The sequence below is a fragment of the Epithele typhae genome (assembly GCF_022376455.1).
Source record: "Epithele typhae strain CBS 203.58 chromosome Unknown BXZ73scaffold_16, whole genome shotgun sequence".
Lineage (NCBI taxonomy): Eukaryota > Fungi > Basidiomycota > Agaricomycetes > Polyporales > Epitheliaceae > Epithele > Epithele typhae.
In genome coordinates, this window is record NW_025954207.1 from 211,814 (window position 1) to 235,085 (window position 23,272).

The 23,272-nt window shown below is 59.8% G+C and overlaps 7 protein-coding genes and 1 non-coding gene across 8 annotated transcripts; 4 read left to right on the plus strand and 4 right to left on the minus strand.

Annotated features, from left to right (window-relative positions):
* Window positions 1–1,253: 1,253 nt before the first annotated feature.
* BXZ73DRAFT_44934 (endo-1,4-beta-xylanase) lies at window positions 1,254–2,523 on the minus strand (the record flags this gene model as incomplete). The annotated part of the gene is made up of 5 exons (XM_048019419.1): window positions 1,254–1,532; window positions 1,600–1,705; window positions 1,772–2,039; window positions 2,095–2,191; window positions 2,269–2,523. The coding sequence occupies 5 exons, from the start codon at window positions 2,521–2,523 to the stop codon at window positions 1,254–1,256; spliced, it is 1,005 nt and encodes a 334-aa protein (XP_047879074.1).
* A 1,280-nt stretch (window positions 2,524–3,803) lies between these two features.
* Window positions 3,804–3,888, minus strand: BXZ73DRAFT_t84. The gene has a single exon. It is a non-coding gene; the product is annotated as a tRNA-Tyr (tRNA).
* Window positions 3,889–4,314: 426 nt separating this feature from the next.
* Window positions 4,315–6,064, plus strand: BXZ73DRAFT_44980 (glycoside hydrolase family 79 protein; the record flags this gene model as incomplete). Its single annotated transcript, XM_048019426.1, has 4 exons — window positions 4,315–5,078; window positions 5,131–5,283; window positions 5,345–5,495; window positions 5,549–6,064. The coding sequence occupies 4 exons, from the start codon at window positions 4,315–4,317 to the stop codon at window positions 6,062–6,064; spliced, it is 1,584 nt and encodes a 527-aa protein (XP_047879075.1).
* A 934-nt stretch (window positions 6,065–6,998) lies between these two features.
* BXZ73DRAFT_100205 (uncharacterized protein) lies at window positions 6,999–11,807 on the plus strand (the record flags this gene model as incomplete). The annotated part of the gene is made up of 6 exons (XM_048014506.1): window positions 6,999–7,810; window positions 7,862–8,014; window positions 8,065–8,215; window positions 8,271–8,894; window positions 10,270–11,415; window positions 11,475–11,807. 6 exons carry the CDS (start codon window positions 6,999–7,001, stop codon window positions 11,805–11,807), a joined length of 3,219 nt encoding a protein of 1,072 aa, XP_047879076.1.
* Window positions 11,808–12,229: 422 nt separating this feature from the next.
* BXZ73DRAFT_100206 (uncharacterized protein) lies at window positions 12,230–13,938 on the plus strand (the record flags this gene model as incomplete). The annotated part of the gene is made up of 3 exons (XM_048014507.1): window positions 12,230–12,238; window positions 12,302–13,531; window positions 13,588–13,938. 3 exons carry the CDS (start codon window positions 12,230–12,232, stop codon window positions 13,936–13,938), a joined length of 1,590 nt encoding a protein of 529 aa, XP_047879077.1.
* Window positions 13,939–14,304: 366 nt separating this feature from the next.
* BXZ73DRAFT_76600 (uncharacterized protein) lies at window positions 14,305–14,851 on the minus strand (the record flags this gene model as incomplete). The annotated part of the gene is made up of 2 exons (XM_048022474.1): window positions 14,305–14,680; window positions 14,733–14,851. The coding sequence occupies 2 exons, from the start codon at window positions 14,849–14,851 to the stop codon at window positions 14,305–14,307; spliced, it is 495 nt and encodes a 164-aa protein (XP_047879078.1).
* A 2,739-nt stretch (window positions 14,852–17,590) lies between these two features.
* Window positions 17,591–18,947, minus strand: BXZ73DRAFT_9349 (heterokaryon incompatibility protein-domain-containing protein; the record flags this gene model as incomplete). Its single annotated transcript, XM_048026673.1, has 2 exons — window positions 17,591–18,226; window positions 18,828–18,947. Coding segments are annotated over 2 exons (756 nt in total), but the record flags the coding sequence as incomplete, so codon positions are not given.
* Window positions 18,948–20,514: 1,567 nt separating this feature from the next.
* BXZ73DRAFT_100208 (uncharacterized protein) lies at window positions 20,515–23,173 on the plus strand (the record flags this gene model as incomplete). The annotated part of the gene is made up of 7 exons (XM_048014508.1): window positions 20,515–20,699; window positions 20,757–20,778; window positions 20,849–20,983; window positions 21,035–21,067; window positions 21,420–21,467; window positions 21,524–22,735; window positions 22,796–23,173. The coding sequence occupies 7 exons, from the start codon at window positions 20,515–20,517 to the stop codon at window positions 23,171–23,173; spliced, it is 2,013 nt and encodes a 670-aa protein (XP_047879080.1).
* Between the last annotated feature and the right edge of the window lie 99 nt (window positions 23,174–23,272).

Below are 23,272 nucleotides of genomic sequence, written 5' to 3' on the forward strand. Positions count from 1 at the left end.
GACACAAGCACCCTCCCTGCTCCTTCTTCCACCGGAGACGTCTATCTTTTTTTGAACCACATCATAGTTGGCCCGAACCTTGGGCCGAGCCTCGTTGTCGTTCTTGGGACATGCACTTACGCCGAGTCCCCCGTCGACAACCACCTGCACTCGTCTAGGCCAGCCTCTGTATCATTCCATACTGCGACAATGACGCCAGGTCCAGGCGTACCACGCCGACAACGCTTCTGCGTCCTTAGTTTGTCTGAATCTACGGCTGCGCACTGGTGCAAGACGGACCACATCGACATACAAGGACCATGGCCAGTGCAGCGCCGGATACGAGGTCCGTTTGGGGTCCGTTGGGCGGAGAGACGCTGCTAGTGAGAGTCCATGTGCGTTGATTGGTGTATAGCTTCCGGTGTGGTGGGGACGAGATGTAGAGCGCGACTTATTAAAATACCATCGTACATCATTCATGTTTTAGACAGCCTACAGAAATTTACCGACAGCTCCATCTATCACTATTGTCGCGCATGCAATGGTCGCTAAAATGCCGTTACACGCACGTCGCGACTTCATGTAGCAGTGCTGCCTCTCGGGATGTCGAGTGGCCGACGCCAGGGGCAGAAGTGCCCCGCCACTGCTCCCACGTCGCCAGCAGTACGCACGTCTGTCCCGTCGAGGCTGGGTCGACGGAGTGCGCCCGCTGATTCGCTGTCAAGAGTCGTCAGGTCTTTCGGCCTTCCGTTGAGCGTTTTGGTTGGTTCCGCGCGGACTAAAGTGGTGGAAAGCCGGAGGGTGACGAGCGCCTCAGGCGACGGCGGGGGATCGGTTGCTCGATTGGGCACTAACGCCTAGCAAGGCAATGACGACATGTGCGGGCGCCGCGCGGGCCCGCGGAGCGCGCACGAGCGCGCTTGGATTGGTTGCACTCTGGCCGTCGGCTCACCTGGTATGGTTCAAAATTGGCTGGTGGGACATTCTCGTGAAGTCGGGTTGCAGCATTATGTAATGTGAAGATGAAACCTCGAGAGGGACATCTGGCGATTGACCCCCTCATGATCATTAACGCGTGAGTGCAGCCGCACTAGTAGACACAAAGGTTTAAAATGCGACACTAAAACCCTCCATTTGTTCAAGAACAACTCGCCGTCCCCGCTCGTCTCGCGGCGGAGCGGCGCAAAAAGCGAAACAAAAATGGATATCGATGTTGAGTCAAACGAGCGACCTGGAAAGTCCAGCCCTCGTTCCCCCGAGCCCCGCGATCTCGCTCAAGCGAGGACCTTCGCGACGGCGGTGTACGCCGCCTTGTCCGCAAAGTTGGCGTCGAACAGGAGCGGGGTCTCCGACGCGCGCCACGAGTCGGGGTCGCGCACGCCCCAGAGCGTGATCGACTGGCATTTGGTCTCCGCGAGGCACGCGTTGACGACCGCGGTGTAGTCCGCCGCGCCCGCCTGCCCGATGTCGAGCTCGGTGATCGCGACCTCCTTCACGTTCTTCGCCGACGCGAGGAGCTTGATCGCGGCCGCGACGCCGCCCGCACCGCCGGCCTACGTAGGGAGGATGGGTCTGTGAGTACGCGGTGCTTACGACGGAGGAACGAAGAAGAGGACGTACGCCGAGGTGAGTCTGGGTGCCGATGCCGTCGATGACCACGCCGTTGGCGTTGACCGTGTTGACGAGGTTGACGAGCCCCTTAGCCTTCGCGTTCGCGCTGTCCAGGCTGGGAGTGACGCACATCAGCCTCTCCCTCCTCAACAACAAGTCGTGGCACGGGCCGGGAACTCACTTGAAGTCGTTGATGTAGAGCAGCGCCTCGGGGTCCGCCTTGCGCGCGGCCGCGAACGAGAGGTCGACGAAGGACGTGCCGAGCAGGTTCGAGAATACGGACGAGCGCACGGAGCCGTCCTCGTTGAACATCTCGTTCACGACGTCCCACGAACGCACCTTGCCCGCGTACCGGCCGGCGACCGTCGCGATGTGGTTCTGGATCGCGGACGTGAGCACGGTCTTGTCCGTGATCGACGACACCCAGGTCGGCAGCTGCGAGTGCCACACTGCGTGCGCGTCAGCGGCGGGCGGAGGGCGTCAGGGACAGAACGAGAGACGTACCGAGCGTGTGCGCGCGGACGAGGATGCCATTCGTGGTCGCGTAGTTGACGAGCGCGTCCGCGCCCGAAAGAGTGAACTGGCCGGGGTTCGGCTCCGTCTGTCCCATCCCGCCCACGCACCGGTCCATGTTCAGCTCATCGCGCCCCGACCGACAGAACCATCGCACGGACTCACCGCGTCCCACTTCATCGAGTTCTCGGGCGTGACGCTCCCGAACTCGCGCAGCGTCACCGCCGAGTTCTGCGCGTTCGAGAACCGGCCCTGGTCGGACGCCGTGCCGACGAACGCGCGGCCCTTGGCCTTGAAGAGCTTGTCGAGCCCGGTCGCCGCGCGGACGGAGAGCGCGGACGTCTCGGCGACGGGGCGCGCGTCGAGCGGGAGCGCGACGATCGTGGCGATCGCGACGAAGGCGGTGAAGAAGGACTTCATGGTTAATGAGGGGTGGGCAGAGGAGGGAGAGCGGGTAAGGAAGGTGGGCGGGAAGGGTCCTCTGGCGCTGGACTGGGTCGAAAGAAGGTGTTCGAGCTGCAACCTCGCCGGGAGGGGGTGTGAGGAGCGGCGTGCTCCTCCGCGCGGGCTCTTATGCTCACGGAGAATAGCGACATAAGCGTGCCGTGCAACACGCCACACCAGCCGATTTGTGAGACCAGTTGCGACTTGGCAGGAGACGCGGTTTGTGAAGTGGGAAGAACATGGATACCGGTCGTAATTGACGGAGGAGTCTGGACACCTGGTGGAGAGTCGAGGCGGGCCGTCCGGCAGGAGGCGGGCGTGGTTACCCCGCCGGAATAGCGAAGATCACCATCAGGCTCGGGCGCGACACGGAGAGTGCGAAGGTCGCATGTTTTTATGTTGGCTGGTGGAGGTATATAGAACCTGTACATTGTCCGAATTTCAGAGGTCAAGTTGAAGAAAGCCGGGATGATGTCTACTCAGCGTAGTGATCCGGGCTCGTAGATGTAGTCTAGTGTGGGTCTATTTATTCTATCGAGGACTTAATGTTACCGAGGTACCAGTCGGAGTGGTGGACCCTGCGCACGTGGAGGAGTGTGTTCGGAGTGTTCTGACAGAACGGCTGGCGGTTGCACGTCGTCATGCTGGCCGTGTCCCGGCGTCGCGCGCCTGTTCTCCGCCAAGCTAATGTCGGCCCGGCGGGAGCCGTAGTGGCACCCGAGACTCGAGTCATCTTCCACATGAACCCACCAGCCCGCGACTGCATACTTGAAAATTAAGATCTTGCCCGTAAGCCAATTCGTCTACCGCATCAGTCAGGCACAAATACCTTGCGTGAATCCCGGCATTCTATGACGCTAGATCGGGCCACCGAGCGGGTTGCGCGCGAGCAATTTCGGTAGCTGCGTAGCAACCAGGCCAAGCAAAGTACTTACTACCAGAACGTGAGAGGGAGAGAGAATGTGCGGTTCGGCGCCTCCCCTACATGGAGATACCCCGGAACCCGAGCGAGCATTGAGGTAATCGAGATTGGTTCCAAACGGTTGCCCGGCGTGCGTCCCTTCCCCAGGCCCCATGCCCAACATGTACACAGGCCCAGGAATTAGCGAGCGCCGGGTGCATTCCGCTGCACCGGCGTACACTGCGTTCCAACCAGGGCAGGCTATGGAGAGCATAGGCAAGCCTCGTAACCGCCTGGCTCCCAGTGAAATGCATAGCGCGTGCATTCACCTTCCTCGCCAGAGGAAAAACTGATATCCCCTGAACCAGGATCGAACTAGTGACCTTGAGATGACAAGTTTCCATTACAGTCTCACGCTCTTCCAACTGAGCTATCAGGGGATTAATAGCCGAGTGTTAGATATATATAGATCCAGTAGTCTTTTAGTCCGGTGCGAAACTCGCCTCGTGCTTCGCACTCGTAATTCTCCTTGGACTTGCGCTGGTCAACTGACCAGCTGCCACCATCTGCACCCAGCTCAGAAAGTCCACGCGGCTCTGTCTTTCCTGATCTCACCCATATCTTTCACCAACTTGTCGCTGTCTTGGAATGCATAACGGCCCTCGAGCTCACTTTGCAAAATCTTGAGTGCTCGGAAGGAACACCCGTTGTCTACATTCATGGATGGCTTCTCTTCGCCGCTCGTGACGTAGCACGGTGGGCTCATGACCATGCGCTCGACGCTCATCACGGCATTGAACGGTACCGCGGGGAGCATTCAAAAGGTGAGCATGCAGTTGCAGTTCTCGACTCGCGCCCTTCCCCCGATGTTATCCCTACTAGTCCTCTCGGGGCTTGCGAGCGTTGGTGTCGCCGCCGTGAACGTCTCCATACCGCTCTCTCCGCCAGAAAACTCACAACCTTTGTCGCCCACCCTAGTCTCCTTCTCACTTGAGCAAGATCGATGGCCCGACTGGGTCGGCATCGACTCCCGCAACGACTTCACACACCACGCCCTCGTCCGCCTCGCGTCCCTCACCGGCGTGCCCACGAAGATTCGCGTTGGCGCAAACTCAGAAGACCACACCTTCTGGTCGCCGACGGTGACTGTGAACGAAGATGAGTTCCCTCCCGCGGACACGATCACCCCCTACCCCGAGGCGACGAAGATCACGGTAGGCGACAAGTACTACACCCTCTCCCGCTGGCTACCCCGCGGCACGCATATGACCTGGGGCGTCAACCTCGGCGCCGACAACGCTACCAACGCCGCGAACATGGCCGCGTCTATCGTCAAAGCGTTCAAGAGCGCTGTTGTCAAAGCTTCGGGTGTAGTCCTTGACTATATCGAGATCGGGAATGAGGCAGATCTGTACAAGAACAACGGCCTGCGGCCGAAGAATTGGACCGTCGAGGAGTACGTCCAAGACTGGATCTCCATCGCAGGCCCGGTTGCCGAGGCAGCGGGCATCCAGGACACGCGTGGGGCCGTGTCTTTGCAAGGTGCTGCGTTCGCCGGTCAGGGGTTCACACCGCGCGAGATATTTGCGCTCGGTATCTTGGACAGCACTCCCGGGAAAGCGATCTCCATGTGCGTATGGACGTTTTCGCGCGCATATAGTCGCCTCACGCGCATGGGACAGCATCTCGCAGCACCAGTACTCGGCCGCGTTCTGCAACGGAGGCGACTTTCCACTCACGTCGTTCATGAACAAGACGTATGTGCGCGGAAACTTGACACACTTTATCCCCGATATCGCGGCCGCGACAGAGCAAGGCTTCCCGTACATCCTCGGGTAAGTGGATTATACTCGCCACCGCCATGTCTACCGCGAGTCCTGAACATGTCCACTGCAGAGAAACCAACAGTATTGCGTGCCACGGGGCTCCCGGCGTCAGTAATACAGCCGGTGCGGCGCTCTGGACGATCGACTACACTCTCCAAGCCGCCACTCTCGGCATCGCTGAGCTCTTCTTCCACGAGGGCATCGGCTTCAAGTACAATTTTGTGAGCCCCTCTCGCCCCGGCTCCGTCAGCTCTCCGCTCATCCCCAGATTCAGATCCAGCCCATCGCGCTCAACAGGTCGACCATCGACGGCTCCCCGCTCGATCCACCGCAGCCGCCACACGTCCAGCCTCTGTTCTACGGAGGTCTAGTGCTCAACACCCTCGTTGGCCGCATTGGCCACTCGCGCATCGTGGAGCTCGACGTCGGCGACGACAACGTCTCGGGCTACGCCGCGTACGAGCGCGGGCGCGTCGTCCGCGCCGTGTTCGTCAACCTCCACGCCTGGCTCGCGTCCACGGCCGGAGAGCGCCCGAGCGTCCACATCGACCTGGGTTTCGCGCGGGGCACGGGCGCGGCGGAGGACGCATTTTGGAGCGGGGGGCGGGAGGCGCGCGCGAGGCGGCTGGTCGTCGAGCATGCGGACGACGTCGCGAACCTGACGTGGGCGGGGCGGAGCTTCGAGCGGAGCAGCGACGTGTCGCCGACGGGCTCGAAGGACGAGGAGAGGATCGTGCTGAGCCAGGGGCTGGATCTGCGCTCGACCGAGGCAGTCTTGCTGGTGTTCTGATCAGAGGGCAGGATGCGGAAAGGGAGAGTGGACTTTGTGCGTACTTTCGTCGTCCATGAGCTGTACGATGCTATCACGAATGCACCAGAGGTTGCTTGTACGCCTACGTACGCGCTGCTCGACGGACCTCCGTCCGAACCCACGATCTTACGGGATTGCCTTTCCTGGCAACGCTGTTCGCGCGCGGTGGTGTCAACGGATCAGGCGAGTGCTTCTTGCACTCCGCTCCCTGGGACCTCCGCAGTCTGTGGACAGAGATGTGGAAAGCTGGGCGTTCCCATACTCGGTGGCGCGGAAGTCCTTGTGCGGGGCGACGGGGGCGATGGTGCTTGATGCACATCATTCCAGCCCCGAACTGGGCCATCTGTCCATCTGTACCTCCATCGCAGCTGCTATCGACCTATCGCGATGAGAAAGAACGTAGGTTTCTTTGAGAATAGGTCCGATTCTGATGATGTACTTCACAGTGCCGACGGATGTCGCCAACGCTATAGTCACCGAGAACTGGGGGTGCATGTCGAAGACCTTTTCACCTTTCGATTTGCTCTTGGTGAGAGCCATACCCATCGACACTGCCTTCAGTGCTTGGCGTCCTGAAAGCGAGAGTACTCATGACCTCGTTCGCACCTAGGATCCGCACCCTCATGGCACTCGTGCAGGGCTGCGTGTACCAAAGGGTGCGCGATCGCTGAGAGAGCGAGGCTCGGGAACCTCTCGTCGCATCGATGATATCAACGCGTCGTGTGAGTGACGCTGGGGACACTCGCCCTTCCCACACCCCAAAGGGTGCGGTCGCGCTTCGTCAACGGATGGAAATCGAGGAAGAGTGGCGTCGAGCCCGCCTCGCCATCTCCAGTCTACCATGGGGAGTATAAAAATCTCGGGCGCGAGCAGCGCGAGCAACCTCTCCCGCTGCCCGCGTTCCACTCGAGCCATGGTGCCGCTCTCCCACTCCCGCTCGCGTCGGACGACTCCCAAGCGCCTCCTCGTGGCGTCAACCGTACTCGCTGTGTGCGCATCTGCCGTGGCGCTCACCGTCTCCGTCCCGCTCGCCGCGCCCGCCTCCGCCTCCGCACTCGCGCCCACGCTCGTCTCCTTCTCGATCGAGCAAGACCGGTGGCCAGGCTGGACGGGCACGACCGCGCGGAACGCCTTCACCTCCAACGCGCTCGCCAACTACGCCGCGCTCACCGGGCGCGCGCCGACCGTGCGCGTCGGCGCGGACTCGGAGGACCGCACGACGTTCGCCGCGTCCGAGGTGCTCGTCTCCGCGTCCTTCCCCGCCCCCGACGCGGTCACGCCCTTCCCAGAGGCGTCGCGGGTGACGGTCGGGGCCGCGTACTACGCCCTCGCGCGCTTCCTCCCGCCGGGCACTCACATGGTCTGGGGCGTGAATCTCGGGGCGAACGACCCGGGGAACGCGGTGAGCATGGCGAAGGCGATCGTGGCGGCGTTCGAAGACCCGGATGTGCGCGCGGCGGGGATTGTGCTGGACAGGCTGGAGGTCGGGAACGAGCCAGACCTGTACACGACGAACAGGCTGAGGGCATCGGGGTGGGGCGTGGACGACTACATGCGCGACTGGGAGGCGAGCGCGGGAGCGGTGGCGCAGGCCGTCGGGCTTGGAAGCAGGGGCGGCCCAGTGACGTTCCAAGGCGCGGCGTTTGCGGGGCAGGGCTCGTTTTCTCCGAAAACGATATTCGATTTGGGGATCTTGAGGAGCAGTCCGGGGAAGGCGATCTCGACGTACGTGGATCGCTCCAATTGGCAAAATTCCGTTACTTATGCAAAGTGTAGAATATCGCAGCACCACTACTCTGCGTTCTTTTGCAGTGGAGGTAGCTTCTCGTTGGAGAGCTTCATGAGCAAGGTGTCCATTCGGTCCAACTTGTCGACATTCAGCGCAGACATTGCGGCAACACGCGCGCAAGGGCTGGATTACATTCTTGGGTGGGTCCAGCAGTCTGCGGAGCTTACCCATGCACTAACTCTTGTTTTAGAGAGACGAATAGCGTCGCTTGCCACGGCGCTCCTGGCGTGAGTAACACCGCGGGCGCCGCGCTCTGGGCCATCGACTACATGCTCCAGGCTGCAACTCTCGGCATCAAGGAGACGTATTTCCACCACGGCGTCGGATACAAGTACAACTTCGTACGCTCTCCGTCTTCTCGCGTCGTCCTCTGCTGTTCATCACGCTCGCTCGCAGTTTCAGCCCATCGCGCTGAACCGGTCCACCACCACCGGAAAACCGCTCTCCACCCCCCAGCCCCCGCACATACTCCCCGCCTACTACGCCGGCCTCGTCGTCAACACCCTCATCGGCCGCACCGGCGTCGCGCGGGTGTCCGAGCTCCCCGTCGCCGACGACGCTCTTTCCGCCTACGCCGCGTTCGAGAACGGAAAGCTCGCGCGCCTCGCCATCGTCGACCTCTCGCCGTGGCTCAAGTCGAGCACCGGCGCGCGTCCCACCCGACGCGTCGCGCTCGACTTCGCCGCCGGGGGGCTCGGGAACCGGACGCTCGTCGCGCGCAGGCTGGTGGCCCCGCACGCGGACGACACCGCGGGGCTCACGTGGGCGGGGCGGAGCTTCGAGACCGCGGATGCGCTGCCGGTGGGACAGGAGACGACGGAGGTGGTGGACCCGGCGCGGGGCGTGAGCGTGCGGGCGAGTGAGGCGGTCGTCGTCGAGCTCGTCGCGGCGAACGCGGGTGGGGGCGCGAGCGCGACGTCTGCGGTGAGCTCGAGCGCGACGGCTGGCCCGGATGAAGCGACGGCGACGGTGGACTCGACCATGGGGGCGAGTGTGGGCGGAGCGGAGGCGAGTGCGAGCGTGAGTGGGAGTCGAAATGCGGCCAAAGTGGGAGCGGGAGTTGGAGTCGGCGTGGGGGTTGTCGTCGTGCTTGCGGCGGTGGGGGCATGGCTGCACGCGCGAAGGAGAGCATCCACAAAGCGCGAGGGGAGGTGGAGAGCGATGTACCCGGTGAGTGTCCAGCGTGCTGTCCGAGTACTTGCACAACCTGACGCGATGTCCCTCCCACAGCGACGGGCTGGATCGTGGTCTACTATTATTTCGTCAACGCCTCTTGCTCGTCGTGCCTCGAGAGACGCATCAACCTTACACAATTAACTGTGTTTAAATTCGAGTCCTCCATGTGAAGTCTTCGGATGTGTATCAAAGTTTGAACATGTTACTTACATTCAATGTCGTATAATCACCTTACGAACTTTGATGTATCCACAGTCCGGATGATTTGAGCTTGATTTGAGTAGCGGGACGGTTCGGTGGGCGAACATATTCCCGGATCTAAAACTTTCCCGTGTTGGACGACCGTAGCGCGCGACCCCAAGCGCAAGCGCCAGAGCTGAGCGACTCGCACTCCCGTCCTCCACTGCAACCACACGCTCCCCCAGCTCTATGACTCTGTAGACATCAAGGCCGCTTGAACTAGCATGAGAACACTAGGGTGCTCAATTGCCACGGTAGCATCGACACCCTCCTGGCACTGCGGCGCGAAGACCTTCAGACGAACGCAAAAGACGAACGCAAGGGATGGGACCGCTGCGCTAGTCCGCGCCACGCACCCAGCCTTTTCCCAAGGCGAGACGCTTAGGGAGGTGACTGGAGCGGAAAGGCTGTTCTTCGGCGCCGTTGAAGAGGTGGGCCTTTGTGAGCATTCCTGGTTCTATTGCGTACTTCGCCATCCCTCCTTGCCCTGTGCGACAATGCACTGCTGGTTTCTCTTTCCGTTCTGCTGCCACATCAAAAACGATAGCATGCGGCAATTGAGCACGTCATTGCTTCGCATTTTTGCCTGTGGTCATCTTGCTCGTTCCGTGGGCTCGGAAGGTTCAAGGAGTAGACAGCGAGCTTCACAGTCCTGGGACACGTGATGTTGCGCTTCCTGTTACTGAGATTCATCGAAAATCCTATCGCTGTTGACGCGGCATGTGTTCTTCCTTGCTTTGTTCCTAGGTCTGCTCCATGGGACGGAAACCCAACAAAGACCATCCATCGATGCACCAGCACACGTGAATCCCGGTGCATACAACCCGCTCGACTGACCCGACCGCCTCACCACCGCTCTCCCCTCGACAACAGCAGTGTCACCTTCGAGCCAAAAATCTAATAAGCTGCCGAGAACAACCTCGCTTTGTAAGTTGCAAAACTCCAGTTGCTCTCCCCGTGTGGACTAAAAACGTCACAGATGGCTCGCGAGATCCAGAGGCTCCCGTTCAACCTTCTGGTGAAAGTGATGGCTTTCGCAGATGACAAAACAGTTTCCTGTCTCATGAAGACCAGCAAACGTCTCCACCACTGTGGCGCTCGGTTCCTCCTGGACTACAGCCTCATCTCTCTCAGCATGGACGAGGATCTTCGTTCACTCATGACCTTCCTCTGCGTCCACGGCGGATATCGCCTCAGCTACCTCGAAGGGCTAGACCTCGACATACCATCGTTGAAGCCAGACTCTGCCAAGCTGCTCGAGAGGTTATTGGGCGAGTTCACATCCCAGACCCGCCTCAAGACGCTGCATATTCTTGATGTCGAGAGTTTGCTGGCCACTCGTCCGAGCCTCGCCCATCGGTTCGCTGCGTTGTCGACCATCAAGCACATCCGTTTCGGAGAAGTTGGCCGTCTGGGCTCGCAGATGCTACACAAGTTCCGGTCGCAGCTCGTGACGGTTGACATTGCCTGGAAGTCTGTTCAAGACTGTGCCAATGACAGCGCAGAAGAAGACTCCAGGAACCCAATCCTTGTGCTGAAGAACTCGCAGTCAACGCTCACTTCTCTCGTTGCACACAACGCGTTCGTACTTGTCGACGACTCGACGCGGCCCTTCCATGATGAAGTCTATCCGCACGTCACCCGGCTTGTCCTCGCGGACATCGATACCTCGCAGATCCTCCCCCTCGTCCGCGCGTTCCCGAACCTCACCCACCTCGACTTCAACATCCGGGCAGACGTGATGCGCGACCTGTACGACGACCCTGAGCGCTCGTTCACTCAGCATTGCATCTTTAACACGAGCGATCAAGACGCCCACGGCTCGTGGAACTCGCTCGTGCACTGTGGCGCGCCCCTCATCGACCTGTATACCCTCGCGCCACGCTGTCCGACTCGCGCCTTGCACGTCAACGGACCCGCAGTGCACGCGGAGCTTCTGTCCGCGGTCCTAGCGCTCACGCGGCCGGTGCAGCTGGTGCTGGAGGAGGTCGATGGGACAATGCTCGCGCAGGCGCTCCCGTGGTTGGCTCCCGGCTGCGTCGAGAAGATCGAGTGTCTAGAGGCGGTCATCGTGGTGCACGGGTCGTCAGCTCTCGGACGCAGAGTCGACGCGTCTGTGATGGTGGTGCGCTCCCATCTCCGCTCGCCCCGCGCTCCTTTCTCACCTTTCCGTCCCTGGTGCAGGAGACCTTCGTCAAACACCTTTCGGTGTGGACCTCGATCACCGCGTTGGCGCTCACCATTGTCTGCGTGTCCTTGCCCGCGCCGCTCCCGGCGGTCGACGCCGACCTCTCCGCGGCGGAGGCATACCTCGGCGCGCTGGACCCCGACACGCTGGGTCGTCGCTTCCAGGCCAGCGCGCCGTCCCTCCGCACAGTCCTACTCAAGCTCGAGGGGCTGCGCGAGCGCAAGTCCGCGCGCGCTTCTCTCGGTGGGCCACCTTGCGCGGACTTCGACCTTATGCAGTCGATGGCAGAGGATGTGGATGGCGGCGACGGGGACTCAGGAGAGGCTTAGGTGTGCGAGCTTTGTAGCCAGTAAGTAACCGGGCTATCTCAACGAGTCTGTACAGTGCATAGAAGATATCGCCCCATCGCTACTCAACAATGCCAGAGGTCAGCCGGACCAGGTGTACAATGGCTCGCCGTAAAAAGGACGTGATTGATCTGGACAAAAGCGTGGGTATGTGGCAAGCGTCCATCTTCGTCCTGGCCGTCATGCATGCCTGTACTTGTTTGTTCGTGGTCCTCATTGTCTGTCGGCTGCGGCTGAATGTCTAATCGGCCTATGACTCTCTTTGTCGAGGTGGTTGGCTTCGCCTCTGGCGAGTCGTCTCCAGGACTCTGTCGGTGTACAAAACGTACTTTCATCGTCACTGTGCTTTTCAAGGTCGTCTCTTACTCAGAGCACGCTTTCAGCTGCTTCGTTGCTGGTCTGCCATGGACGTCGTGAGTTATCTCCCGTGCATGCTTCTCTATACTAACCGCGCTCTAACGCACTTTTGTTTCTAGGCACTGCGGCGACCATCCCTCCCGTGGGACGTCCTCTACCACATCGCCTCCCAATGCGACTCGGACTCTATCATCCACGCTTTGATGAACACCTGCCGCTATCTGAACGAGCATGCCGTCAGGTTCCTCCAGAGAGCTCGCGAGGCCCGGGTCCGTGTAATGCGCGATCTCCATCGCCTCGCCGCCTTCCTCCGCGCACAGGGCCAAACCCGCTGGCGATACCTCAATCGGTTGCATATCCGGCTCTGGAGGGGAGAGGGTTTTGAGCCCAAGGAGCAAGTGCAAGCTCTGCTCGATCTGTTGGACGCTCTCGGTCCCGCGCCCGCGCTACGGGAGCTCACCTTTTACAGACTGGAGCTCTACCTTCCGCTCAACCCCGCGATCGCGGTCGCCCTCTCCTCCTTACCGTCAGTCAGAACGATCAAGCTCATCAGCATCGGCCCCAACACTCTACGATTCCTCGCCCAGGTCCCGTGGGCGGTCAACCACGCCTTCTTGGACCTCAGCCCCTACTTCCTCCACTCCGGAAACCCTCTGTCGGCACTGCACCGGCTGCTGTTCCGATATCTGCACCGGATACGCGGCACGCTCTGGACGTTGCACCTCAACGGGGCGCGGAACGGGATGTTCGCCGGGGCGCGCGACGTGGAGAACCTGCAGTTCCCCATGCTCCAGTGGCTCCGGCTCGTGTTCGCGACGAACCGGGAGCACTACAGCTTCGCGCGCGAGCTCCCGAACGCGATCGCGCTCTTTCCGAACCTGCTCTCGCTCGCGATGCACGACTCGGACGACTACCAGTGGGTAGACATCCACTACGAATCCGACGAGGACGAGGACGACGAGGCGCGCGACGACACGGTCCCGGATGACTTCGTCGACGCCAACGGCGCGTGGCAGGACGAGCACGGGTCGTGGGGCGACCTGAAGCTGCTCGACGCGCCGCTGTGGTCCGTGTACGGGCTCGCGCTCCGCTCCCGCGTGGACACGCTGCGGACGGGCGCGGTGCTGTTCGACGGGCCGCAGGTGCGGACGAAGCTCGCGCCGGTGCTCGAGGCGCTCAGCCCGCGCGTGCTCGCGCTCCGCGTGCAGGGCTTCGACGTCGTCGATGACCCGGGGTTCGTGCGCGCGTTCGAGCCCGAGCGCGTGCCGCGGCTGGAGAAGCTCGATCTGCGCTTTGTCGAGGAGGACATCGAGGACGCTGTGCCGCAGCGCGCGGTGATCTCGTTGCTGGTGAGCGTCTCCAGCTCCGTCATGTGTTGAATGCTGATCCACGCGGACATGCGTAGAACTCGCTCGAGAAGATCACGGAACGGCTCTCGGAGCTGAAGGAGCTCAGCGTGTGGCTCAACGTGACGTGCAAATCACTGCCCGAGCAGAATGAGACGCGCGAGGACCTCCTCCCAGGCAAGGTGAAGGTGGAAAACTCATACGTGGACGTGGTGGCGACGTGGCTGTCCGGATTCTTGGGTCGCGTGGCGGGCGCGAAGCTGTCTGTGCAAGTCTCCGTCAGGTGGACTGAAGACCACGATGGCTACGCGGTGTGGATGGACCACATGTTCGACGGAAAGAAGGATCGAGACGTGGTCACTGTTTGGGTGCGGAAGTGGACCGCAGGCTCCGGGTATGAAGATTTGTGAAGAGCGCTGATTTCGAGGTTGTATTGCTATGTGTACCACGCGAAGCTTGGTTTCCATCCTTTTTTGGCGTGTGTGCATATGCAACACAGAGGGCTGCTGAGGTAGTCACAGCATCGGTCCTGCGCGCGTCTGGAGTATCTCCCTGTAGGAGAGAAGCGAACCGCACATACACACACCCTCTCTTATGCAAATGATTCCGAGTTTTTCGGAGATGACGTCACGCGTCAAGCGCTAGCACACTGGGTACATGTTCTGCAACGCCTGAGGCCCGAGCGGCGGGCATATTACCACTCAATAACAACTTCATTGCATCACTACCAACTTATTAGACCTACGACTAGTGAAAACTCTGGCAGATCGCACTCGTCATTCACTCCTGCGCCAGCTCAACTCCTCGGTGCAAGGCGGTCCAAGGTGTGCGGGCGCGGACCCGCGTCCATTCCTACTCCCACATAGCCCCTTGAGCTTGAGCGATACCATGCGCAATACGGGGGCCGCGACTTGGAAGCGGCGCGCGAGCCCGTCGAGGTCCAGCGAAGCAAAGTACGCCGCTGCGTCGACGAGCGTGGACCTCGGGTGGCCGGCCACGGGCGGATCGAAGCAGATGAACGTGGGCGCTCGGGCAGACATCGGGGTGAGGCGCGGAAGGTGCTTGATCAGTCGCTCTTGCGAGACGGATATGTCGGAGAGGACGGAGAGGAACGTACAACGTCCACATTGAGGCCGGGTGGTATCATGAGACCTCCAAACGCGCGACGATGACCGCCTCGAAGCACTTGTTCGAGTATAAGTACCGCTGGATGACGCATGACCGCCAGAGCTCGTCGACGATCATGTTCCCCTCGAGCACCCCCAGCACCAGGTGCTTCGGCTCCGTCAGCACGAGCACCGGGTACAGCAGTTCCACGTACATCGTCGGGCCCTTGATCGGACGTACAGCACGCTGACGGGACAGTACGGCGCCAGCACTTAAGGGCGATCACCACGTTCAGCTCTCTGTGATACTGTAGTTGAGCGATCAGGTAATGTTCGGTGATGTACAGTCAACTCCGGTAAGATTCAACAGGGATGAGTGCGAGTAAGCGTGAGACATGGGAAGTCGAATAGAGAAGTAATGAAGCAGATACGACGCACCGCGGGAAGGGCGAGCGCGAATTGAAGGAGGACGAATCGGGCGCGAGGAGGACGAGAAGGGGATAGACGCGGGGAATGGACGAGGTCGCGCGCACGGGTGCTGATGAAGGCGAAGGCGAAGTCGAGACGGAGGGAGCACACTACACGCGCAGAGAGAGCGGGGAACTGAACTGTAAGGCTAACACAAAGTAAAGTGCGAGCCTAAATACATGCAGCGCGTGTACGTATAGACGAAACGAAGACATACTGAAACCAACAGACGATTTTATACAGATCCGGAGCAGAATATGAGGTGGAACGAGGCGGAGAGAGCTCGAGAGGGTACGTAATAAGTAGAAACTGACCGAGACAGGCGGAGCCGATATGGGGGACGTGGGAAGTAGGGGCGGGGGCAGGAAGTAGAAAGGGGATGGGACGGAAGATGAACAAGACGTACGAGAAGAGAACTAGGGTGCAATCGCGAGAGGAAAGGGTACCGCACCGCGGGTGGTGGAGATCGAGTACGCGCGGCGAAGGCCACGAGCAGGCGCGGAGAGCGCTGCGGTGGGTCCGTGTGCGTCGCGTCTGGACTGGGGTGCTGGCGTGTCAATCCCGAGGCGCTTTGGGCGGATCGCAATTTGTGCGCGCGGCGGAATAGACTAGATGCGAGAGTGAGATGGACCAGAGTCGGGCGGCAGTGTGTGTTAGTATGGCCTGCTCCGCATGACTGGTTACGGGCTTCGGCGCGCACCCGCTACGGACACTCAAGCATACGATCTCCCGCCACTAATTTCCTTACAGTGCATATACCCTCGCGCCCGCTTCTCAGCCTCGCTACGCGATTGCCTCCTGGCTCCTCCCCGTCACCTCTCCTACCCGCATTCCCCGCTATCGCGAGCCTCCCCGAGGTTAAGGGCGTCCTTTAATCCGACTCCGTATTCCTGCTCATCTCCGACTCACCCGACCTCCGATGCGCTCCCGCGCCCCGCGACCGTAACAGCGCGGCCGCGGTCGAAGGCGTCTCGAAGGATGGCGCTGATCAGTACAGCGGCCGCGTCGGGTTCTTCAGCACCAGGATCGGGTTCCGCGTTAAGGCTGGTTTGGCCTCGGTCGTCGTCCAAACCCCGGGAGTCGGGCGGCGGCGCTTGGGCGCTTTCATTGCGTTTGAAGACCTCAAAGACGGCACTGAGCATTGCAGCCTTGGCGGCACGTTCTTCAGCACCAGGATCGGGCTCCGCGTTGGGGCTGGTTTGGCCTCGGTCGTCGTTCAAACCCCGGGCCCAATTGGCTGCCAGTATGGATAAGACTTGCTCATGCATGTCCTCTGGATTATATTGTGGTCGACTCCATAGCAAGCAGCCCGTCCAACGCCCGTGCCAGGGGTCCGGCGCCGAGGGGACCATCTGGACTCTCACTCCTAGCGTTTCTATACCCAACGGACTAGGAGAGAACGATAACACGATTTCCCCAAACCGGCACTCCGAACGGTGCTGCACTGGCCATGGTCCGCGCATGTCGATGTGATCCGTCTCGCATGAATGTGCTGCCGCAGGGGTGGGGGCTTCTTCACCGACGAACCAACGAAGGCTGCAGAAGTGTTTTCGGCATGGTACGCCCGGACCTGACGTCTTCGTTGCGGTCTGGGATGATGGAGAGGTTGACCTGGATGAGCATAGGTGGTTGTCGATGGGGGAAAGGCCATTGGAGCACGTCCCAAGAACGACGACGAGTGTTGTAGCGTTGTGGGGTTCTGGTAGCAAGCCACAGCGAAAATAAAGAGAGATGTCTCCTGCAGAAGAAGGCGACGGCACGGTACTTGCGTCGCCGTCGAGGAGCATCATGTAGGTGTCTTTAAGCCGGAAGAAGTCGTCAAAGACAAGGTGAAAGGGGGAGCCGATAGTGGTGGATTCGCAGAAGCGCCTCAGCAACTCTATCCGTTGGATTTTAACGAGCTCGTAGAGGTCTCCGGTGTACGGCGGGAGGGCTACAACGCGCAATTTGGTCATCGCCCAGCCACGTGAGGCGATCGCCGTGCTTGATTCTTTCAGACACACAACGGGCGTCTCCCGGGGCTGGTATAGTGGAGCAGCGCCAGCGTTGGGCTCATCGTCGACCCTTTCAAGCGAGAGGAAGAGGGGGGTGGGATTTCGGCAGAACAAGTCAACGAGGATGAATTCACTTGTATCATCCAGAGGTAGAACAGCCGCGTGGAGCTCGATCCCATCTGGCGACATGGAGAACGCGGGAGCACGGAGTTCTGCGGCCGCGTTTGCAATCGAGCCCTGCTAAAATGGTCGTCAATATACTGGTACAGCGTAGAATGGAATTCGTACAAGCGCACCTCATCTTGTCCTCTCTGAGAGCGTGCGCCTGGGTCGTATATAACAGCAGGATCAAAGCGGTAGGGTAGGATTCTGAGTTCATGAGTGCAAGACCAAGGCCGGAGGGGGAGAAGATGACGACGCTGGGTTGGGCTTCGCGGGGACTTTTTCGGGAGGATCGATCGGAGCGTTTCCAAGTCGTCCGATTCCCGTCGTTTTCCCAAGAGAAAAATCGAAGGATCGGGCCGCGAAGTCTTCAGGATCTCCGTGAAGAGCCGGCAGAATGCGCTCCGGCCTTCGCCATAGAGCGTCGGCATGTTGACCCCGAAAAGCCCGAAGAGGCTGTAGGCACCGTCTTCTGTCCTCGTGGTCTCCCGATGCGCCGCCCAGGATATACGTGTCGCGATACTAGCGTCGGTAAACGAATTCTTGAAGCGGAGGACTTCCGCCGAGACCCCAGTGGCTTCTTCGAGGCGCTTGGCGAGCCCGTACTTGGTGCCCAGACATTTCCACTCCTTGGAGTAGAACACAAGGACACGGGACGCGATGAGCTCTTGGAGAGTCCAGCCCCGCGTGTGCCAACGGCTTCTTCGAAAGGCGTCCCACATGTTGTGTGAATCGGTATCGGAGTATTCGACGTCGCTGAGGTAGACGTAGCAGATGGTGGAGAGGGCGTAGTAGCGGAACATGGAATTGATGCCTTCCGAGAGCTCGGCACTGCTCTCCTTGTTGATACAGCACGTGTCGACCCAAGCGTACTCATGCCCGTGCTTCTCGGCGCGCTCAAGGAATGATCGAATTTTTAGAGTTAGGCGATCGCGTGGGTTGAACCATGGTGGCGACGGCTGGCGTGGCTCAGAAATTCCTTGGACAGGTATGGGAGCAGGGGACAACGGCATCGTGGAAGCAGGCGGATTCGAATCTGCCGAGAGGCGTTGGTTCTCATATGTCAGCGTAGAGGAGGAAACATAGGCTTTCAGTAAACTGACCAGGCTCGCATTCGGTACCGGCGGATGCTCTCTCGTCTTGGTGATCCCCGTCTTGAAAGCGATCGCGGACCCGTTGAGAAGTCTCGTTACGGCGGGGAGGACGTAGATGTCGTAGCGACTTGACCGTGTGCATGATTTGGTATTTTACTTTACGGAAAGCATTCTTTAAGTTTTTTCGAGCTGCAGATTCTTTGGGGACTGCCTCGGAGATGAGAGAGCGAAACTCGTTGGGGGGAACTGCCGCTTCTTCAGAGATTGCCTGGGCGACGAGAGATTGGAGTTCATCGTGGACAAATGCCACTTCATCAGGAATTGCATGAGAGTTGAGAGGTCGGAGCTCGTCGCGGAGAGCCGCGGCTTCTGTAGATACGGCCCGGGAGATGAGAGATCGGGGCTCTGCTCGAGGCAAGGGATGTTGGTCTTCCGGAGAGAAGGTGCTGTTGGATTCTGCGTTCAGCTTTTGAACGTTTTGAAACGTGTCTTCCTCCTCTCCCCAGGTGTGCGAGAGGATGGCATAGCCTCCAGGAACGTTTTCAGGTTGGGGAAAGAAGACGAGGTTCGCGCGCGCGGTGCCCAGAAGCCACATCGCTTCCTTCCCAAATATTAGCACAGGTATTTCATGCAAGGGGAAGCATCAATACCAGGTGCGAGTTGACGTGTAAGACTCGCAGAAGGAGTACAGACACTTCGGTAGAATAAGCAAATGCGATAAAAAGCATCGGAAGAGCGGACGTACGATGAGAGTATCCAAGACAGTCGATGGGTGTTGCGGTACCTGATAGCACAGAGGGTGTCGATGGCTGGGAGGAAACGAGAGATGAGTGGGAGGAGACGTGAGATGGGTTGGGGGCGAGACGGAAGGGGCCAAGTTTCTGCGAGCGCGACCTCGGTCTGATGTATACAGCGACCGCACGATCCACCATGCGGAACACGCATGCGGTGGTGTCCGAGCGCCTCCGATCAGAAATGAATGCCAACAGAGTTTGGGCCGGCATCGCGCTCCCAGTGCGAGATGACCTTCCCTGCCGCGAACGTGTCAGATGATATCGTGCGTGTTCACCATTGGGTCGCGAAGCTGAGACTCGCTATGTCATTCTTCGATATCAGTGGAGGGTGTACGAGAAACACGCACCCGGTCGGAGTGCGGCTTGAGACTCGGAACGCATGCGAATGGGAGAGCTTCTACATACAATATGCACCGCGTGTCTTGGGGGAAAGAGTGGCAATCGACCGGGCGAGTTGGCTTGAAACGCGGGCACCAGCGCCAATAAAACCACGGTCCACATTCTTCGGGGAATAGACGCGCGTCGTCATCGGCGATTCGGCAGGGCTCGGCGAGTCGGTCTGAGATCAGCCGCTGAGCCTCTCCGTCCCCTTTCACCTTCTCAGATCACGCCCGCTGCGTACGTACCTCTCGTCGACTGTGCTACGAGACTGCATGCGCTCAAGGTGACGGTGACGTTGCAGGTGCTTCTACAAGTCCTGTCGTTTGTGCAACATCGCTTCCACTAGCTGAGAGACGGGTCTCGGTGGTAGTGCATGGCATGGGATATGCTAGGGATGTGTCATTCAGCCTGTGTATGTCTTTCCATCTGAAACAGCGTTTTTCAGCTCGACGAACTTCTGCCCGTTATCAGCCCTCCCAGTAGACCTTCGAGGCACTTTTCGAAGTCGCGTCATTCCATCTCGGCCATTTCAAGTATTCGACTGGGAGGTAGTTCGCAGTACGTTTAACTCATCTCCCTACTTCATCGTTCCCTCATGGCCGTTGCTCCCCTGCTCAGCGCGACGGGGAGCGGATATCATTCCCTTGGTCGATGCAGATGAGGTTGTGGTCGAGGAGGAACTTGTCCCCATGGCAGTGGAGATGTTCAGTCGTCTTCATGAGGCGCGAGACGGTGGTGTCGGATGGCGTCTTTCCATCTAGAGCGAGGTTGGATGGCTGGGTTCCTAGATGCTCCGCAACTTCCAGTCGAAGCTGGTGACTGGCGGAGATCGAGTGCGTGACACGGTCAATCGGATGCCTCGGATTCGGGCTCGGACACCGACGACCGTCATCGGCTAAGAGTCGCTTGGCATTGCTCATGGACTTGTACGTCTAGCCCCATTTTTCTGTGTGCACGTTTTACGTCGGGGGCCTAACGGTTGTCTTCATGCATTCCCGGACGATGCTCGCGCTCACGAAGCCGGTCCAGAAAGAGGTCGAGGGAAGCTTGCTTGTCAACGGGCTCGCACGGGTCGTCCGGCGCGTCCAGCGGATCGGGTGCCTCGAGGCGGTTGTCATTGTCGGGGGCTTGATGCTGTCCCAGGATTTAACGTTGAACGCGCTGGCGATTTGGTGAGCATTCTTCGCCCCGTGTATACGCTCTATATTGACTGTTAGGGTTCCGTACAGGATGGCCTCGTCTCTCCCGCCTGTAATCCCTAGGGAACCTCGCCCTCACCTTCCCGTGCTTTGGCCTCCCGCCACGCTCCCTCGAGCGCTAGGTATTCCTCAACGTGACGGACGTGGACCTGCTGCCAAACGCCGCGTATGGCTTTAGCGCCCCCAACCTCGACGAACCAGCGCAAGCAGTGACTCCGTCACTAGGCACGGCGTCGATCGTGATCAAGGGCTTAATTGTACATCTGCGCTTGTAGTGCCGTCGTGCACGGAGTTCAGGCTTTATGTAGAAGGCGTCAGCGATGCAGAGCACTAGCTCAAATGTGAGTCTCACCGCGTGGACGATGTACAATGGTTAATCAAAGGCTCTGGATGCATAGCGACTATGCCATGAACCATTTTGTGCATCATTGTATCGGGCGTCGATACTATCCTGCGGTGCCACCCAAATATAAGGTGCGGATCGTCATCGCACGCGGTTGCTATGAGTTGCCCGATATGGACAACGGCGTCTCCTGCACAGTGAACACCACCGCCTCGTGCAGAGCACATCGTTGTATGCGTGGTGCATTCCCTTGTCTACCCCCTCCATGGAAATCTTTGTATTTGCGTAGTGACCCAGCAGGAGTGCCCGATGCCGTGTACAAAAGGCCCTCTGATGTTCGGAACGCCCAGTCGCGCATTCAGCCACATCTCTTCTCCAATCACGCCAACATGAACGTCGTGAGTCGCTCGAGACACTTTCTCATTGAAGGTCTGACGCGCTGATGTTATGCAAGGCTCCAGCAGAACCGCCGGTCCTCCCCCCCGAGATGCTCTACCAGATCGCCGAACTGTGCGACTCCGACTCCGACGTCCTCAATCTCATGAACACGTGTCGCGATCTGAACGCAAATGCCTCTCGCTTCCTCTGCAAAGGCCGCGAAGCACACGTCCATTCCTACCTCGACCTCCGTCTCCTCATCGCCTTCCTCGGTGCAAAGGGCCAAGCACGCTGGCGACGTCTCGCTTATCTGGTCATCGACATCCGCACCAAGGACAGTGTCGATATACACGAGTATGCACAATCGTTGCACGACCTTTTTTGCGCGCTCCACTCCGCCCCCGCACTTCGTCGGCTGACCGTAAATGAGGTGGAGATCTACCTCTCGCTCCAGCCCGGCCTGGCAACCATTATGGCTGGTTTCACCTCCATCAAGATCTTGACGCTTATGCACATCGGCCCTGAAACACTGTGGCTTCTCGAGGAAGCGTCTTGGGACGTGAACATCGCCTTCATCAGGATCCTCCCCCAGTACCTATCCCCTCAAGTACCCATGACGATCTTCCGCTCCCTGAGCAACATGAGAGGCACGCTGCGCGAATTGGACCTCGTCGGCTCGCGGAACGGGATGTTCGCGGCCGCAGGCGACATTCGGTTCGAGGCGCCCGAGCATCTCCGTCTCTTCTTCGCGAACCCTCGGGAGTACTACACCTTCGCGCAGCAGCTCCCGAACGTCGTCCGCATGTTTCCAAACCTCGTGGCCCTCGAGATGTACGGCTCCGACAGCACCCACCGGCTCTATCACCTGTACCCGGATCTGGACGAAGACAGCGAGCCCGAGGCTGAAGCCCTGGACGTACGCAAGCTCACCCACGACAACGCGGCGTGGCAGCGCACCCACGGCTCCTGGAACGAGCTCATTCACCTCGTCGGATCTCTCGCCTCCGTCTACGGCCTGGCGCTTCAGCGCCCCGTACACGAGCTTCGGACCACGTTCGCTCCCCATGGCGACCCGCTCGCGGAGACCGCGATGCTGGTGGATGCGCTCGATGCGCTCGGCCCGCGCGTGCTCGACCTGCGCGTGCACACATTCGCGACGGTCGAGCACCCCGGCTTCGCGAGCCTGTTTGCGCGCGAGCGCCTGCCGCAGCTGCGGCACCTCAAGCTCCACGTCTCCGAGGACGTGCTCGTGGGGGGTGATCCGCAGCGCGCGCTCGTCTCGGTTCTGGTGCGCCCGCTCCCCGGTCCTACGATATGTCCCCAGCTGACCGTCTTTGGGGATACTTAGCACGCGTTGGAAGGCGCCACAAAGGAGCTCACGACGCTGAGTAGCGTGCACCTCTTTTTCCAGATGGCGCCGGAACAGGCTCGGGGCGAAGGCGAGGAGAACGTGGACCCGAGCGAGTCGATGGCATACGTGCAGGCGGTGACGGCGCGGATGCAAGGGCTCTTGGTCGGCGCTGCGGGTCCGACACTGTTCATGAAGGTCACCGTTTCGCGTGAGGACGGGGATTGTTATGAAGAAGATGAGGTATCTCACACGTTTTGTGGCATGAAGGTGGATGGCGTTATGTGTGTCGACGCCGTGATGGAGAAGCCATATGATAGCGACGACGGCGACAGCGACGGTGACGATGGGAAGGACAACGACGGTGGGGAGGACTGAAGGTCTCGTCTCGATTTCTTTGCCTGGGGCGCGCTTCGTGCTCGACCGCGTCGTTCGTCTGTATCGTAAAACAGTCATAATCCCAATATGAAAACCACT